The 18,212-nt window shown below is 39.5% G+C and overlaps 1 protein-coding gene across 1 annotated transcript in view; it reads right to left on the reverse strand.

Annotated features, from left to right (window-relative positions):
• Positions 1–1,726: 1,726 nt before the first annotated feature.
• Positions 1,727–18,212, reverse strand: part of gucy1a2 (guanylate cyclase 1, soluble, alpha 2) — a gene marked incomplete at its 5' end in the record, with an annotated part of 29,998 nt that continues 13,512 nt past the window's right edge. The window contains 5 exon segments of the mRNA XM_035679425.1: positions 1,727–7,071; positions 7,178–7,332; positions 12,712–12,855; positions 14,785–15,057; positions 16,082–16,294. Coding sequence (XP_035535318.1) covers positions 6,852–7,071; positions 7,178–7,332; positions 12,712–12,855; positions 14,785–15,057; positions 16,082–16,294 — 1,005 coding nt within the window.

Here is an 18,212-nt window from a genome sequence, read left to right on the forward strand (position 1 = left end):
TCTATTGACAGCGAGCACTAATATGAAGTTAAACCTGCACACACACACACACACACACACACACACACACACACACACACACACACACAGTTGTTTCCAATTACCCAACCTGATTAGACCTCCAGCCAGGCGGAAGATGGGTGGAGCTATTTTGGATATTACACGATGTCACCTAATAGGAATAATAAAGGCCCACCGCTGTCCCACCCTCACAGGTGCCACAGAGGTCACAGGAGAGTGCAGGGGATGTCAATCAAACGCAGTCTGTACACGCCCACACAGTCCTGAGAAGAGCTGTAATCAGGCAGCTGTGTGGGTGGACGTACGGGGGCCTTTCAATGTCTGGTCCTAGAGAAACTCAGTTTTAAGGAAATCAGCTCAGTCGATTCAAGACGAGGCTAAATCTAGAGCTCCACTCGGCTTTACAAAAGCTGCATATTCAGTTTCAGCCTATTGTGTAGCTGCCAGCCCACAACTTCACTGTTTCTGGTTCACTCTCACCGTTCTCATTGCGTCGTTTCACATAGTGCCTGAACAAAGTGGAGCATTTAGCAGCTAAAGAACCACATATTCCCCTCAGGAGTTGGAAGAGACCAAAAATATGGTATATATTAATACCAACTTATACCATACTTTACCATATTACCTTAAAGGCTGACGATATATCCGTGCTGATGAGGTTTATAGACAATCTCACCTTAATAGATCATCACTGCCAGGGATACAATACCAGTCCAAGTGTTGGACAGTTTCCTGTAAATGGTCGTTCTATGGACAAACAAACCTCGACAATGAGGAGGGTCGTAAGTGAATGGCAAGACCTGTTGAAGGCAACCGGTTGGGTGGTTTGGCTTCAAACTTATTGAAGTTGAGGAACAACAGCACCAAAAACAGACACCAGGAAGATGAGAGAGAAACAAAAAGAGAAATGTGACACAGGCTCATATCAGTCAAATACAAATGTGTAAATATAAGTAAGCAGCCACAGTCCTTTTTCCTTATTAAAGATACTTGGTGTTTTTTTATTTACATCATATAAGACAGAAGATGTGCCCTTAATGTCAGTCAGAAACCAACAGCTGTCATCAAGCCTCGTCCACATACACACCTGATTTCAACCACAGGGTCAAACAGGGTTCATGTCCAGGGTCAGTTCTTTATGTTTACGACATGACATCAAAAGTACAAAACACTGACCAGATTTCTGACACGTGACATCGACCAGTGGCTCCCAAAGAGAGAGAGATCTCAGTGGAATGATGAGTTGTTAAATGTCACAAATATTTTATTAGTTTTAATCAAAGCTGGTGAATAAAATGTTATGGAAGCTACTATTCTCATGTGGGTGAAGCTTTATAGATGGAGATCGGTGGAGTAATGCGCATCCATCAGGAGGACCCTGGACATGGATGACAACCATGTTTGTTTCTGCTGTTAAAACCAGGCTAATGTTAAACAAACAGGGACCAGTTTCCCATCAGCTTAGACCCGTTGTACTGTAAGTCAGTGGGGGTGAAGTTGATCTTGGCAACAAGACAGTTTACAACAATGTCCTGCAGAAAACATATATTAAGCAACTTTATTTTTCAATAAAAAAAATGACAGTGTCATGCTCATTCAGCTGAAGAAAACGTTTCATAAATCCACCATTTGAGAAAAATCATTAAAAATGTGATGTGGAATGAAAAATTTAAATAGTAGTCGTTTTTTTTTTTTTCTTAATTCATGAAATAAAAAAGACATTACTTGAGGGTGGGGACTCTGGTATGTTGGGAAAACGAGCCTGGCTTTAGATGGCACATATACTGACATAATGTTTCTGGCTGAAATAGAAAACGGACAACAAAGCAGTGGAAAATGTGATATAGTCAAATCATTTTGTGAATTATACCAAAAAAATCTGCAATAACATTTTATTACAATTTCCATTTTTCAGTTTGAATATCTTAAATAGATCTAAATTGTACAGATTTGTTACAGGTACAACAGACCTTTATTAACAAACTAGTATGTTTGTACATTGGCAAAATCAGTATGTTCTCATATTGTTTCACACACTCACGCAGGCAAGCACACAGACGACAGTTGCTGGAGTTACGGATGTATTTGCCTTTGTCTCACTGGACACTGGACCCCTTCACACTTACCTCAGGCCCATGACAACATTTGTTCATGTTCATTGTTTGACACGGCTTATACAGTACAGCTCAGTTGTATTGCCACTGTAACTGCGATGTACACCTGTGTAGGAGTGAGTGACCTACAGCATACACTGTAGTGTAATGGTCCACGACTGACAACAACACTGTAGAGAACCGGTAACTGCAACACCTCTGCATCATAACAGCAAGACTGTAAGATCTGACCAAACATTTCATATTGTGCCAAGAATTTACAGACTTGGAGACATGAGCGTTGGACACAAGTTGCGTGGGTGTAATGCTGATGTAATGTCCTTCATTTAACCGATGCAGACTTCAGGCACTGCTGAAGTTGAGTGTAAATGACACCTGCACTACATTTATGCTACAATAGATAGATTTTATACATATTAATGCATGTATGCATTATAGAATATTGCCAGGATGGCAGCCAGGGAGCACTTGTGCATCTCTATAAGTGAAAGCTCTGCCTTGGAAAAACCTTACCCCAAGCTCAATAACACAACTGTCGGATACACTTAAGAGTGGTTCACCTACTGTACCTTATGGGGGACCCTAAGGAAATTCAGTCTCTTTTACTGCTGGATACAATAATGCAACAATAGTAGCGTCCATGCACAGATTTTTCCATAGTGGATTTAAAATAATTTGCACAGTGTACTTCTTTTGGATTGTGGGTTGGTCATCGTCTCCTTGCAGCACGAGTCGCACCTACGTTTGGGTGTGTGGGGACATGTTGGAATAAAACATTTTTAAACTGCTGCTCTTTAAAATATCCAGAAGTAAACACTGTAAACTAGGTTTGTAACAGCAGTTAGTCACATAAACTAGCAACTATGGCTATCATCGTCATTCTTCAATTGTCTAATCTAATCTTGTCTACTCCTCTATTCCTGGACTGTGTACTCTCACTGTGAATACTGCACCCTACCAGGCTTTGTTACAATACATCTCCTTCCATGAGTAACATTAAATTGCTACTTATCATGTGTTTCTGGTTTAACCCACTATAATAAACTAATGCACTAGGCAATGCTTATGGGTTCACTTGCTCATATGGGATTTTAGTCAAACTAAATAGATCTAGAAAACGTTTTAGATACCTATCTGAATAAAATGGCCCTTGTAGACTCTCAAACATTTTCTGAAATTATAATTTACTTTATCATCGGGGCCAAAATAAGGCTTAGCAGTATCCACATTCCCAGGCCTTACAGACATGGGAAACTTCCCTCAGGCTCTTGGAAAACTTGATAACCATTCTCTAGTGTATTTGGCAATTTCTACTGAACCAGGGTTAGGCAGGCTTGTCAACGTTGAGAGAAAAATGTGCTAATTTTATGAGCCTCTGATGTATACATATATAGGATGTATGTCCCAGGTGGGTGCTGCAGCTTCTGGTTCTCTATAATATCACAAGAAACATGAACGTTATAGACCTTTTGGTCTTAGGAAATGCTGTGACGTTGTTACCACAAAGCAATAAAATGTGAACATTATGCTGCTTTCTAACAGGTGTAGCAAGCCCTGACAAAAAAAATGTATATACCGACATAAATTTTGAGTTGCCACTTTACTTTAAATCATTTTATATTGTAGATAAGTTCTCTAGGCTTAAGATCACAAGGCCAACCGACTAAACATTGGCACCTAGTTTGGAGTTAATACACATACTTTCTTTGTGTTACGATTCCTGATTTCTGCTCCCATGTGTTTGACTGATAGGATTTATCTTTAGGTGTTAGTGTTGTCTAGTCCAATGTCAGTGCTATACTGCATAGTATACTTAAAGTGACTGCTTGAAAATAGGTTATAATTCTCATTTACAGTAAATATAGATAAGACTATGTAGTGTAAGGAAAAATATTCTCAGTCTATTTTCATTGCCAAAACTTATCAGGGCGTTTACAGAACATGGAAACGTTTCAAGCTTTCTGATGCTACTCCTGTCAGAGAATCTGGTGACAGTTGTAAGAATTATTTATGGCAATAACGACTTATTATCGAAGTTTTCTAACACTTCCATCTCCGGTTCAAACACTGGCAGGTCAAAAAGGAATATTTTTCCTCCTTCCATGCTTTCCTTGAATATGGCACATTGCTTTGTTATGCTGGTGTTAATCTCAGTTAGAGGGCACAAAGATCATTAGTGGGTGAAACCTTCGGCCAGATGGGAATTAGTTTTTGTGTCCGATATAAATGACCCTTCTGATGTTTTCCTACAAGCTGTGTTTTACATAGCATAGCCAGCATGTGTTTCTGTTGAATCTCTGCCATAGGGTTGTGTCCGGCTGTCAAAACGTGCTGGTTCTGCCCTCAACAACTGAACGTACACAACAGACAGCAGGTACAAAAACCTTTACTTAAAAAGCGAGATTACCCTGTGCTGTTGGTGTCTCAGAATTCAGTAGAATATTTTATTTGATCTTGTAGAGGATATAGCAACCAGTGTGATATTTTGCAAGATGTAGGTAAATCGCAACATGCTATTCCCCTTTCTGTTTTGTGATTTAGAAGTGAATTATTAACAGTTTAGTTATTAAGCTATTTTGTCAGTATCGTAAGCCATATTGTGATGTTGTAACAATTGAAGAAAAAAAACCAAAAAAAAAACCGAATTTACACCAAGAAGGTAAGCACGCACAGGTAGCACAACTTATTCAAATTTAAACAAACTAGATTATTTCTGAACTTTTTTTTTTGGTAATCAGTAAAAAGTTAAAATTATCATGTGATGTTGACAAATCTCTATGTACTTCTTTAGCTAATAAAAACAGTTCTATCAACATCAAAAATGTAATATTTCATGGAAACTAATGCCTCCTAATAATAGTTTTTTTTCTGTGGGTCTGTAACAGCCAGAAATTCCAACTGATATATAATCTTGATGTCACATCTATGTGATGTCAACAACCAAAGAGAACAATGGCAGCAATGTAATGTGAAGTATCTAAATGTGCCAAGTCTGTAAAATATTCAAAGAATATCCAACTTCAACCCTTCACTTCCCTCTTTATGATGACAGTTTATGAAGATTCTCTTAGACAAAAACATTTAATTGTTTTCCCATGGCTGGGTTACTGAGCTACGCTTAAGTATTTGGAAGGCCTGAGATTTCCACTGAGTAAATCATACTCAGCCTACTAGCAAACTACTAGACTTGAATTCAAATCCTGTTGGTTACATTTGTATGGGGCTAGTAAATACTTTAATTTCCACATGGTAAAAAAACAACGCAATAAAAAAAAGGACTACGTATGTAAATGTGAACCGTGTGAAGCATGCATACTGTGACTATGTGTACAAGTTAGGATAGTACTATATTATTAGCACTATATTGTGTGTTATTATTGGTTGATCTGGACAAAAAAAAAGATGAAAAGAATTTCAAATATTTGAACTTTTTTGAGGAGTGCTTGATTTATCTTACCAGCCACTCATGACCATCTCAAAATGAGAGACAACTAGAGAGAAACTAATCAGGACTTGTGATGGCTAGATGGGATAAGGCGCCTGCCATGACTTGCAACATCACAGGCTCTAATGTGGCTATATAACCTTTGGCACATGTCATTTCCTCATTCAAATCGTTCACTCTGCAAAATAGAAAATGACACTAAAATGTCTTCCAACAAGTGGAAACATAAGATAAATGAAGCGCTCCTTATATATGTTTTTTCTTTTCAAATATTTAGAATGAATCCATCTTGTATTTGTCCTGATTAGAGCAGTAAAAAGGCACTGAGCTGGGAATAATTTTCAGTCCTAAACATATTACCTGCAATGAAATGGCTGGATTGTTGTTGGTTATAGTTTGCTGTGGGTTAGAAGCAGAAAAGGCTCTAAGATCAGCTTAGTACTAGCCTTTTTGGCATTTGTCCCTTGATGACCACTTTTCAAACCAAAAAAATCTCCTTGTTTGTGCCTCTCATTTGTCTCTGCCCACCCCGACCAACTGGTCCAAGGTTGATGGATGGATCTAACAAGCAGATGTTAGAAATATGTTTGGTAAAACATGACATGATTTAGGGACAGCTGGGAGGGGAGGGAGGGGAGTTGTATTGTTCTTCAGTAGTGGTCTTCCTTGTACAAGAGGCCATGATGCACAGCAAACATTTGTGGCAATGAGCCATCTTCTTAAAGTTCATACAACTTCATTCCTCAGCATCCACTTTGTTAATGGAAAGTGGATTTGTTCAATTTGCGCAATTCCATTGCTAATGAGTGCAACCCTGGTCATGTAAATGGTCTCTCTCCAGGTTTTATGCAAACATTGTTGCCTCTAGACCCAGGTCAGGGTACCATTTTGGAGAGGAACACTGGAGAGAGCTAGAAACCAGGTTTGGGGCTGATGAAGACAGCTAGGTCATTAAGTTTTATATAAAGGTTTCTCCTCTAATTGACCCCATCAGTACAGCTCCTTGGGGAAAGGTCCATGTGAGACGAGCATTGTCGCTCTTCTTTAAGTCTTTTCAATCACGTCTCCCTTGCTAAGGGGAGCTGAGGGCATGTTGTCCTTTTCACCTATGATGAGAGCGAGTTTCATTCATATAGGCCATCCCACAGGTCCAAATCCAAAGTTTTCACACATAATGCATTTGCATATCCAAAGATCTGTGTGATCTGTTCCCTGTATGTTCCACAGGTTCAAACCCTCCCTCTCACATAATGAATATCTGTGTATGGTACCTACAAACTTGTTTCTCTTAGAAACATGGTCCCAATGCTGTAGGAGACTTTCCTCATAGAGGCCGGGGGAGCGGAGCGCGAGCTGGTCAGCGAGGCATGGCTGTGCGATGTCCCCGCCTCCAGGAAGTAACACGTCCCTGGGATTTCTTTGGGAAAATTCTCTGGGAGCTCCAGCCGTGAGCGAGGGACAAATGAAAAAGAGCGGTCATCTTTCAGCAACCTGTTGAAAAGACAAGTACCATTAAAAAGCATTTATTGTGGCGATATGGTTAAAAACAAGATCATGCATTGTTTGTGTACATCTGTTTATCTGTACGTGTACTTACTGGTAAGTTGTGGGACTAACATTGATACACCTTGGATGGCTCCCCGATTCAAACTTGCTGGCCAGTGTCACATTGTTCCCAAACAGGCAATAACGTGGCATTTTAACCCCGACCACACCTGCCAGCACCGACCCTGTGTGGATACCTATTCTTAGCTAAGAGAGAAAGGGAGGAAGAAGGTGGCGGGAGAAGATTGTAGAGGGAAAAAATAGATCGAAGGGGAGAGTGATTAGAGCAATAACACAATCAGCAGGAGGTTAAAAGTACCAACAGTTTAAATGTAAAATGTTAAAAGTACGTTTCCTGTATTTTTCTTGACAATGTTCATGCACTTTGCCTGAAAATGGGAGTTATGCAGCTGCTACTAATTTCTTGACACTGTATCCGCTTGCAGTTTAATTCTGATCTACAACTGAAAGGATCAGTCAATTAATTGGTCGACAAAAAATAAAAAATTGTCAACCTTTTTTTGATTAATTTACATCACGCAAAACATTCAGTGATTTCAGCTTCTCAAATGTGAGCATTTTATGATTTTCTCTTTAATATGATAGCAAACAGAATATTTGTTGTTTTGGACCGAAACAAATCTCACTTTGGGCTCTGGGAATTTAAATGTTTCATTCATTTCTGACTTTTTATGGACATTAAGATTAATTAATCGAGAAAACTGGAAAAAAATAAAGAAAAATATATAAATAAATAAAAGAATTGTCATTTGCAGTCCCTAGACGGATCTGACTGTGATCCATGTCACGTCTGACTTTGCTTATCTACAAGCAATATGAGCAACACATTGGCACCTGGCATCTAAAATGACTAACCCGGTGCTACTGTGAATGTTCATGAATTAGATCTCTGTGCTGACCTGATGCCATTCATGTGCTGCCTATCCTGCAGCACAAGGGCCTATGTTGTTTGGAACCAGAAGATGCTGTAGCAATCATACTTGCATATTAGTGTGGCTGTTATTGTCTAATCTGATATCCTGTGGCGGCAGTGATGAAAATCTTAAAATAGAAAGAGTGAGAGAGGGAAATTAATCAAATAAATAATTGCTTCCATCTCCTCTTGGTAACAGATATAGGGCAGCAGCGCGGTGCTCATATAATAATCTGGCTGAAGTATGCATCTATAAATGGCTGGAGGCAGAGTGAAAGCTATCTAGCCATCATTCCAATTTGACCATTCCACTTCATGGCCACTCGACCAACTATTGATTTCCTCCACTTGGGAACAAGTCATCACACATACAGCACACACACACACTCACACACACACACAACAAAAGCCAGTGGAACCCAGTAGATTTCTAATGATCTACTTGAGCATCTCGTCACCTAGGTATCCAACGCCACTGTGTGCATGCCAGCACACTGCAAGGTAGTCATGGCAACAACAGGCGGAGGGGGTAGTGAGGTAGAAATAGCACAGACAGACAGAAAGACAGAAAGAAAGACAATAGAGAGAGAGAGAGAGGCAAAAACAAACTTATAATTAGATGACAAAACCTTGACAGCAGAGGAGGAGAGATAAAGAAAACGAATGAGACAGAAAGTGAGAGAGGGAAAGGGCTGGTAGGTGCACTAGCGTGACCTATTTTTCAGCTAAACTGCTTACAGATGGCCGTGCACTTGTCTGTCTGTCTCTACAACAGACAACCACTCACAGACACACACAAACAAATCTGCATCCAGCGCCCACTCTCCTCTTTATTTCTTAGTCTCAAAACACAGACACAGCAACACTCTTCCCCTCCTTTTCGCTGTGAGTCAGCATCCCACAGCACATGGCCCTCAGTGAGCCAATGAGCAAATGGTGCAGCAGCACAGACGACCAATCACAGTGTAGCCTCTGGCCAAGCTGATTGCCTGTTTATTAGGTACATGTGGCTAAAGCTGATACAGTCTAATACAGTAGTCCAGCAATAAACAAATAATAAATAAATAAAATAAAAAATCATGGAGGTTATAATGTTCAGTTTTTGTTGAAACTGTTAGGAGAGGTGTCATGTTGGAGGATGTAGTTTGTCCTGCAGCTGTTGAATTATACTTATTATTACTTTGTAAATTGATGGGTTTTGGACTGTTGAACAAAACAAAACCATCAGCATAGGCTCTGGGAAAGCAGCCCATGGCTAATTGATTGAACAAAATAACAGACAGATTAATCAATAATAAAAACAATCGTTATTTACAGCCCTAAGTGTTTTGCAAGTCCTATGCATTACATAAAAAAGAAGGTGATACTACATTGTTTTGTTTTTGTTTTATTACTCCAATAATCCTTATTATTTAATATTTAGTAGTTAAAGTATATTATTTATTGAGCAATCTGTTATTATGCTAAACCAGATTTTTTATACGTTCACATTAGCATGCAAGGAAAAAAATATTTTGAATTTGCTTTAGACATAAAAGGGAGAAGAAAAATAAAATAAACAGTGTGTGCCGCAGTGCTGAAGGTGCTGGCAAATGCAAAAGAAACATGTAGCCAGAAAAAAAGCAGCCTTATTTGGTTGACATGGCAGGGCCCTGACCATTTCTGAAGTCAATGTTTTGTGGACATAAGCCCACATAAACTCACACAAACAAAAAAAATCTGCCAGAATGTTTAACAACAATAATCTCAATCAAATACAAGTCTGCATTCAAAGAGGGCAGATCTGAGCATGTGCAGTATAGTAGCAGTAACACAATAAGCACTACATCCCTGATGTCCACACCCACTCACATACTTATACACCCACTCATACACACACATCATGCCACAGGAGGCAGTAATATAGATGAAAACATCTTACAATTTTTAGTTTTCTATATGTGTTTCTCTCTTGACATCTCGCTCTTCTGTATATTTCTCTCTGTGTCCCTGGCTCTTTCTCTCTCTCTCTCTCTCCATTTCACTCTCACTAAACATTTTCTCTCAGTTCTCTCTCACAGCTCGCATGCTAGTTTGCATAACAGTGCAACATTGGCTGGAGTTGAGTGCACTCACTGAACAGCATTTATCATGCTGAAGTGTTGAATATCTCTATAACTCTCCTTCATGTCGACATAAAGTGAGGAGAGATAAGAAAGAGGAGAGCACAACAGAGAGTGCAAAATATAGAAAAGCTGAACAAGAATAAAAAAACTGAAACGAAAAGCAAAGGAAAATTAAAGGAGTGAGTTAGAGAGAGGCTGCGGAGGAGAGGGGGAGGGAAAGATAAAGAGGGAAAGAGGAAAGACATAGAGAGAGAGAAAGTGGAAGAGCAAGAGAGCAGGCCAAAAATGCTTGGCAAGGCCTTTCTATTTTGAGACAAATGGACAATGTTAGGAGCACAGCACTACACAGAACAGTGTCCTGTCTGTTATTCAGCAGCTATCTGTCTTAGCTTCTCTCTCACATACACGTTTTCTTCCTATCTGTGTCATTGTCTATGTGTATTTTTAAACGAGTCAAAACCAAATGTGCTCGGGGGGAAATTAATAATAAAAAAAACTGTAACAAAAAATTCTGAATAGTCTTCTCGAACATTGAAACAGGTTATTACTGTACAGTACTTTCCGAATAACCATCTGTTTCTATCAGCCCTAAGCCCATGTAATGCTGATGAATATGTCTAAATGTCTTTCTCCATTGATATGCTACATTTGTGGGTTCTGTGCCAAACCAGAAATAATCTGCAACTTACTGTAGGTAATGACTCATATTTATGACACTGGAAGTAGGCACCCCTCAGTTGTGCCTCATAATTTCCCTCCCTACTATATATACTCATCTTCTTTCTCTGCCAAAACGCAGCTTGCCTTTCTCTGTCTAGCTACATAAAATGATGAAAAACATGACCTGGATTTACCATTAATTTTGTTTCTAACTAATCTGAGCAATGACCTTTTGAAGGTGGATCAACACTCAGAGGCACCAGCAACAGTTAATGTGCTGAAAAGTTCTACCATTAAAACTTTTGGGTGTTTTTTTAACAACAAGTGTGTGCCATTTTACTGCAGCTGATTAATGGGACACGTGAATTTCCACTAGCAACAAAACCATTTGTCCCATTGCCAACATGCAAAAATAAACCACAAACCAAAATACAGCAACACAGAGAAGAAGAAAAAAACAACCTTTGTCAATCAAACAACACTTCATACACTGTAATCTCATCGTATCTTATCTTGATACAACACAAAATGGAGAAAGAGCAAAAAGGGAAATGAGGACACAATTAACAAAAGTAAATGGGTGAGGAAGAGAGAGGATGAGAGAGGATGAGAGAGTAGAGTACACAAACAAAGCATAGACAGTTGAAAACCAACACACACACACACTCAAAAGCGTATAGTACATAAATAGAACAAAACATCACACACACCCACACGGCACACACAGTCACATATATTCATCTACCACAGTACACACAAATGCATCGACATTAAAAACTGTCCTAAGCTGATTCTAAGAGTTGGTTACAGGGCGGATCCCGACATACTTTAATGGATCCGTATCGGCTAAAATAAAGCCGATCTTTACAGTGCACATATAATTAAAATCCACCATGTCTCTTCCCTGATTTCATGAAAACACACGTCACATCCACAGAACCATTAGCCCCAAAGACCAAAATGACTATTGTCTGTTACACAGCTCTTACTCATATCCTCCTTTAGTCTCCTACCGTAGCCTTTTAAATGTGTGTATCCTTTTGTATTAATGTGGTAACACAGTGTGTGGTTTGTGTGAGAGTAGTGTGCAATAATAAGATACATGTGCCAGGTAGTGGGGCAATGGGGAAATGCTAAACTTGATATTTCTAGGAGCACATGGAGTGGCCATTCCAAGTAATGCAAAACAAAAAAAACAAGTATCATCTTAAAAGTGAGACATTTCTCAATCCACATTCCTCCCTCTTTAAATTCAGATCTCCTATACCTATAATCATCCATCTTTCTCTTTTCCACAATCCATCCATCCATCTTCAAATATGTCAATCACAACACAAACCCTTCCAGCCAATAATGTATTCTGGTATCACCATGGCAACTGCATGTGACGCAGGCGGTAGCACTTTAACCTTGACAATCGGTGTGCATTTTGAAATTGTAAATAATGCGCAAATACCAACACAAAATTTCAGAGCCATTTAGATACAGGCAAAGACAGAAACAAGCACACAGACGCAAAATATTTGCTGTCGTGCGCTGTCCTCGCATTAGAATTAATAAGGAAAACATTGAAGGAAACTGTCCTCAGCAGGACGTGGTAATGGTAATACTGGCTAACTTATTTACCTCTAAATAAAGTCTTATACAGTTGACTTAAGTGGAGTAATGTACCAAGCAAATCTTTTGGCCATGCAAAGAATATCTCATTAACGTGGTCAAAAATGTATTCATGTATTCATCTTACTACTTACGTACTGTAGAGTGGAGGCATCAGAAGAAATTGATACATTTTTATAAATAAAAAAAGGGCTGATTCCTTAAAATGCCCTTCTCTTCTCTTCAAATCACTTCAAACACCTGCATGATGGAGAGTGAATGAAAACTCACCTTAATAGGTTTCCCATCAGGTGTCAGCACTTCCTCGGAAAGTTCCATCATCTTCAGAGCCATGTGTGCAATTGGCTTAGCATGACTATCAACCTTCTTGTGAAGTCCTCCTGCCACACAGTAGGCATCACCTATTGTCTCGATCTGTATGAGAAATGAAGGAGGGCAGAAACTGAAATGAGTAAGTGTGGTTGTGAGTATATGCTGACGTGTGAAACTAAGTAGTCAGTAACTCATACCGTCACCACTGAGTAGTGGAAATTAAAAGCACTCATTCATTCCTCTTGTAATGTACAGTTCTTGAACTGTTTCTTTCTCTTGGCATACATCATTCACAGTAAGAGTATGTGAGCATCTGGAGAGGATCTCCGTAAAGCCACTTACAGAACCTTGCTCTGCTTCTGAATCTGATTCAGTCTGAGAAGCCAAAAAACCCAAGCATAAAAAAACACAAGCATTTCCATTCGTTCTTGACACCAATTTGCAGACACACACATCCCAAAGTTGTCCCAATGTATTGTCACAGAGCCCACAGCCACAAAAGCTTAAATCTTATTACGTTTAAGTTTTACAGTGTTTTATAAAAAGGCATGACGAGTAGGTTTATTGTATTTTATTTGTAAGGAACCGTGAACAATATTAAACATAAATGATTGACATATTGCACAGTAGCAGAGTTAGTTAAAGCTAACTGACATCTGCGAGGTGGCAATTCTTTTTTTTAAATCTGTTAAGCAAGTGTTTTCCAGATGCCAGTTTCATAGCCACCATAGTTTCTCCTTAACGTTTGGAAGATGAGCAGTATTCAATTGGTTGGCAATCTGCACTTTCACCACTAGATGTCACTAAATCCTAAACACTGGTCCTTTATTAGCATGATAGTAAATGGTGTAATGAGCTTATTCCAAAACCTTAACAACAGCTGCATACACAGACGCACTAAGATTTAAGCCATTAAGTCTTTCCTCGTCCCTGTTTGGGCTTACAAGTCTTCCTTTTCTAAGAATTACGTCTGAACGCCAAATTCAAAAGGAGCACATGTGAACAAAGGAAAACAAGCAGTGCCACTTTCAGGGATGTGTGGCATATTTTCAGTAGAAAGAGTGAGCTAGGTGTCATGATAGTTGACACAGTCCTTGTAAAGAAGAAAAAATAGATGGCACAAGAGGAGAAAGGAGGGAAAAAGGAAAACTAGGAGACAAACTGCTCTCATTTAGGCCTGCCACCGGCTAAATCATTTCGACAGTAACCATGACAATGGCAACATATGGGTGCCTCAATCTCCTCACCATGTCCTCCTGTTCTTGCTTTCTCTTTTACACACACACACTCACTCTTCAACTGCTATACACATAAACCCTCTTACATAAACTCAATCTCTCTGCCTTTCTCTCTGTATCTCCTCTTCGCCTTTTCCAGACATCTGAGAGACATGACATTTCAGAGAAATAACACAGAGGAAAGGCATGTTCTTTATGGGAAATTGGTGAGTATGCTGTTGTCACAGGAACCGAGGTAATGAGATAAAGAAGAAAGATGATGGTAATGTTGATGGTGGAAAGAAGCAAAGGTGGAAAGAGTAAAATTGATTGATCTGATGATAGAAAGTAAGGGTGAAAAGAGGGACAGACAGCAGACTACAGTGAAGACTGTAACCAGGCCCGAAGCCACGCTGTCACATGGACAATATTGACACATCTTTGTTAAGCTCCCACAGACTGGCCATTAATCAGTTACTTTTTCCACAACACAAGGATTTTATTACAGCACCGAGTACACACACACACACACACACACACACACACACACAAAATGTATATCTAGTACACCAAATTTAGCTGATCTAACATAACTGGTAACACTTTAAAGACCCCATGAAAGGGAGCGCTAACTTTCTGGGAAACAAATGATCTTTTATGATGACCTCATTCTGCACATGGGCGCACATCAACCAATAAAGCAATTACGCTCTTTAAGCTATCCTTTATGTATTATATCTCGTCCCAACATCCTGCCTCAACAGGTGTTACTACATCACATAAAGAAGATGTTTACATCTTTCTGTCTACTGACCTTATAAACATCCAGAATGCCACACTGGTAGTCGAAGCGCGTGTAAAGCTCGTTCAGCATGGAGATGACCTGCATAGGCGTGCACTGGGCACACACAGCAGTGAAGCCCACGATGTCCGAGAACAGCATGGTAACATCATCAAATTTGCGAGCGGGCACTGGCTGACCCTGCCACAGTTTCTGTGCCACATCACCTGGAAATATGGAATAAAGGAGATCCACAGTTCTCCTCTTTTCCTCCTCCAGTGCTTGGTGAGTTCGCTCTAAGGTGGCCTGGGAGAAGAGAGGAGAGGAGAGAAGGACATTAAGAGGTTTTGTTGTGTTTTGTGCTTTGCTTTGATGAAGGCACTGATGACAACGGTACTGAGATGTGGGAGTACTGCACCAAATTAAAACCGCTGGTGCATGTAAATGTATTCATGTATTAATTTGATTTATTTTCGATTGTGTGTATCTGCATATGCTTATTTGTGTCTGTGGGCGAGCTTCTTAATGCCAAATCTGTCTGATGCACTGCTATACCATTGTTCAAGCAGGCAAAGTCAACTAAGCTATAGCTATTTATAACAGTAGCCTGGGGGAGTAGTTGCAGTGAGAGAGTGATGCAATGAGCAGATGCATATGATTGGGTCAAGACTCAGTGACTTGCTCAAAGGTACTTTGAAAGCAAATTATAAGAGCAAGTCCCAGGAGCCACATTCTTCCAGCCAGTATGGATTTAAACAGACAATGTTGAGATTTAACCAGCCAGTACAGCTGATGCATTGCATTTAACATGTTTGCTTCGGTGAGTTGTCACACCACTTGCATGATGGAAAACAAAAATAAAGACCCATCAAACGCACTGAATATTTGAATAGTATATATGTTATTTTGTCATTTTGATTGCTTGCCATTAGCCGGATCTTACCTAATATGAGCCTGTCAGAAGGCAGGCTCGAGAGACGAGAAGGAAAAAGAGCGACGTGCTGCTTTTTGTTGAGACCATAATGGACAATGAATAATAGGTATAAAGCATTTCGGTGTTGTTTTTCGTGTTGCTGGCAGCCAAAGGAAGTCAATGTATGTCGTAGCCTGTTAATAGCTCGTAAGCAGTGCCTACGCTTAGATTACGTGATCAGCTTACAGTAGATGTATCTACGTTGGTCAAAAAGTTCCAGCAGGAGGAATGTGTTCACATAATTGCCACAGAGAAGCAAAACATCAGTCCAGCTATTGATGAGCCTATTTTTGATAATGGCAAACTGGTCTAATAAACTGAAGTTTCCTTAGTTGTCCTGCTCTGCAACCATTCTACCTTAAGTTTGTCCATTCTCTTCTTCAGGCCGTCCTGTGCCTTGGCCTGCTCCCCCACCAGGATGACGTCCCGTGTCGCATCATGGATGGGGATATCTGACAGGTGGAGGCCCCTGCCCATTAGCTCCTCCAGCTTATCAACACGTGGTGAGCCCAGAAACATCAGGGAGCTGGACTCGGGCACATGGATCATCTGACCCTTCAATTCCATGACCTGGCAGGGAGAGCAACCAGAGGAGAAAGGAAGGGTTAAATAAGAATTATTATAGGCATTTACAGTGTAAAGATATAGACAATCCTAATTGCATGCAGATTGCAGAAATACACTGAGCCAGGGAAGACGGGGATGGAAGAGCGAGTGGACTAGATGCATATTGGTTTATGTTAATTATTAGCCTCTTATTACTATGGATGTCATGTCCACTTGATACTTTCATTTCTCTAACCAATGTGCCACAGAGTAGGACATTAACATACAAATAATGATTTATTGTATTGTATTAGTCCAGTAACTGCCTTTCTATCATATAAATGGGTGAATCTTTGATGCTGACTGACCTGGCCTGTTAAATACATATCTGATTAAATGTGTAATTATTTTTCACCATACAACTTCAGTGCAGGTCTATGGAAATTTGGAAATGTAAACAAACCGAAATAACGCTTGTTTCCCTTCAACACTCAAGTGTTGCTTTTTTGCTGTTATCGTCCAATAAAAAAAGGATTTGTAAAACCTGCAATGTATTATTTTTGGGTGAGAAAAAAAAGCAAAAACAACAGTCACATTACATTTCATATTAACATACTAAAAAGTGTCCATTTATAATGTACCATATATATTAGAATAAAGTGCCAAAGATGATTCTCATCTGAAGATTACAGAAAAGTGTCGATCATGTATGTATGTACATGTATGTACCCCATGTCCACTGTATATTATTTGTATTCTAGAAAAAGATGCAAACAAGCATATAAATAAACGTGCCGATAAACATACACTCAGTTGTCAGTTAATTAAGCTAAAACCTAATGCAGTCTAATACAACAGTATAATAATCCAACTTTCCTGAAGGTTATAATGTGCAGTTCTTGTTTCAAATATTTAGAGAGGTGTTCTGATCATTTTGGAGGCTGTATTTTGTGGTGCTGTGGAATTGTATTGCATTATAACGAGAGGTGGTATTGTTATTTAACCTACCCTCACTGATATAAATGGAGTGGATAAAATAATAGAAACACCTGACAGTATAACGCACCACAAAAACCCTCATCATAAAAAACAATTTTAATAAAAACTGAACACCATAGCTCCATAAAAGTCTCATTTATTTTAGGACTGTTGAATTAGACTGCATTACTTTTAGCTAGGTGTACCTTATCTACAAAATACATACAACACAGATTATAACTAAACTTATTCAGAGGTAAGGTGAGGTAATTGTCACCAATTTGTGAGAAATGTGAGCAAGCAGAGGCCATATTTTCATTCTTGTCAAGAATCTTTAAAGTCCAAATAGGACCAGATCCACTCTTGGTTATACTGCAGCGGAAAACTATAAAAACCTACAGAGTGCGCAGCTTTATCTCCTGTCCTATGGTTTCCTCTGCGCAAAAAAAACTTATTCTCGTTTCTATAAAAGAAAGATGTACCAACCATTAACTCTTGGATTACAACACTGACAGACATCGTCCATCTGGAGAGAATCCGACATATTCTTAAGGACAGACTTGATGAATTTGAAAGTATTTGTCACCACCATAATGTCACCGCTTTGACCCATACTGTCCATCCAAATGTCCTTAAATAACAAATACCAGATCATATATGTCTTTGAAGATGAGGTCAAATTAAAAAGCTTGAGTGTTCTGACACCTTTCTATCAGAGCCAGCATAACATAACTACTGTAGCTCAAACACAGCCGGCCTTTGCTCCCCACGTGCATCAGTGAGCCTTGGCTGCCCAGTACCCTGTCTCCAGTTCACCGCTTTTCCTTCCTTGGACCACTTCTGATATTTACTGACCACTGCAGACCAGGAACATCCCACAAGAGCTGCAGGTTTGGAGATACTCTGACCCAGTTGTCTAGACATCACAATGTGGCCGTTTTTAAAGTCGCTCAAATCCTCACGC

Source organism: Morone saxatilis, unplaced genomic scaffold (genome assembly GCF_004916995.1).
Source record: "Morone saxatilis isolate NCDOM2014 unplaced genomic scaffold, NCSU_SB_2.0 Contig8, whole genome shotgun sequence".
Lineage (NCBI taxonomy): Eukaryota > Metazoa > Chordata > Actinopteri > Moronidae > Morone > Morone saxatilis.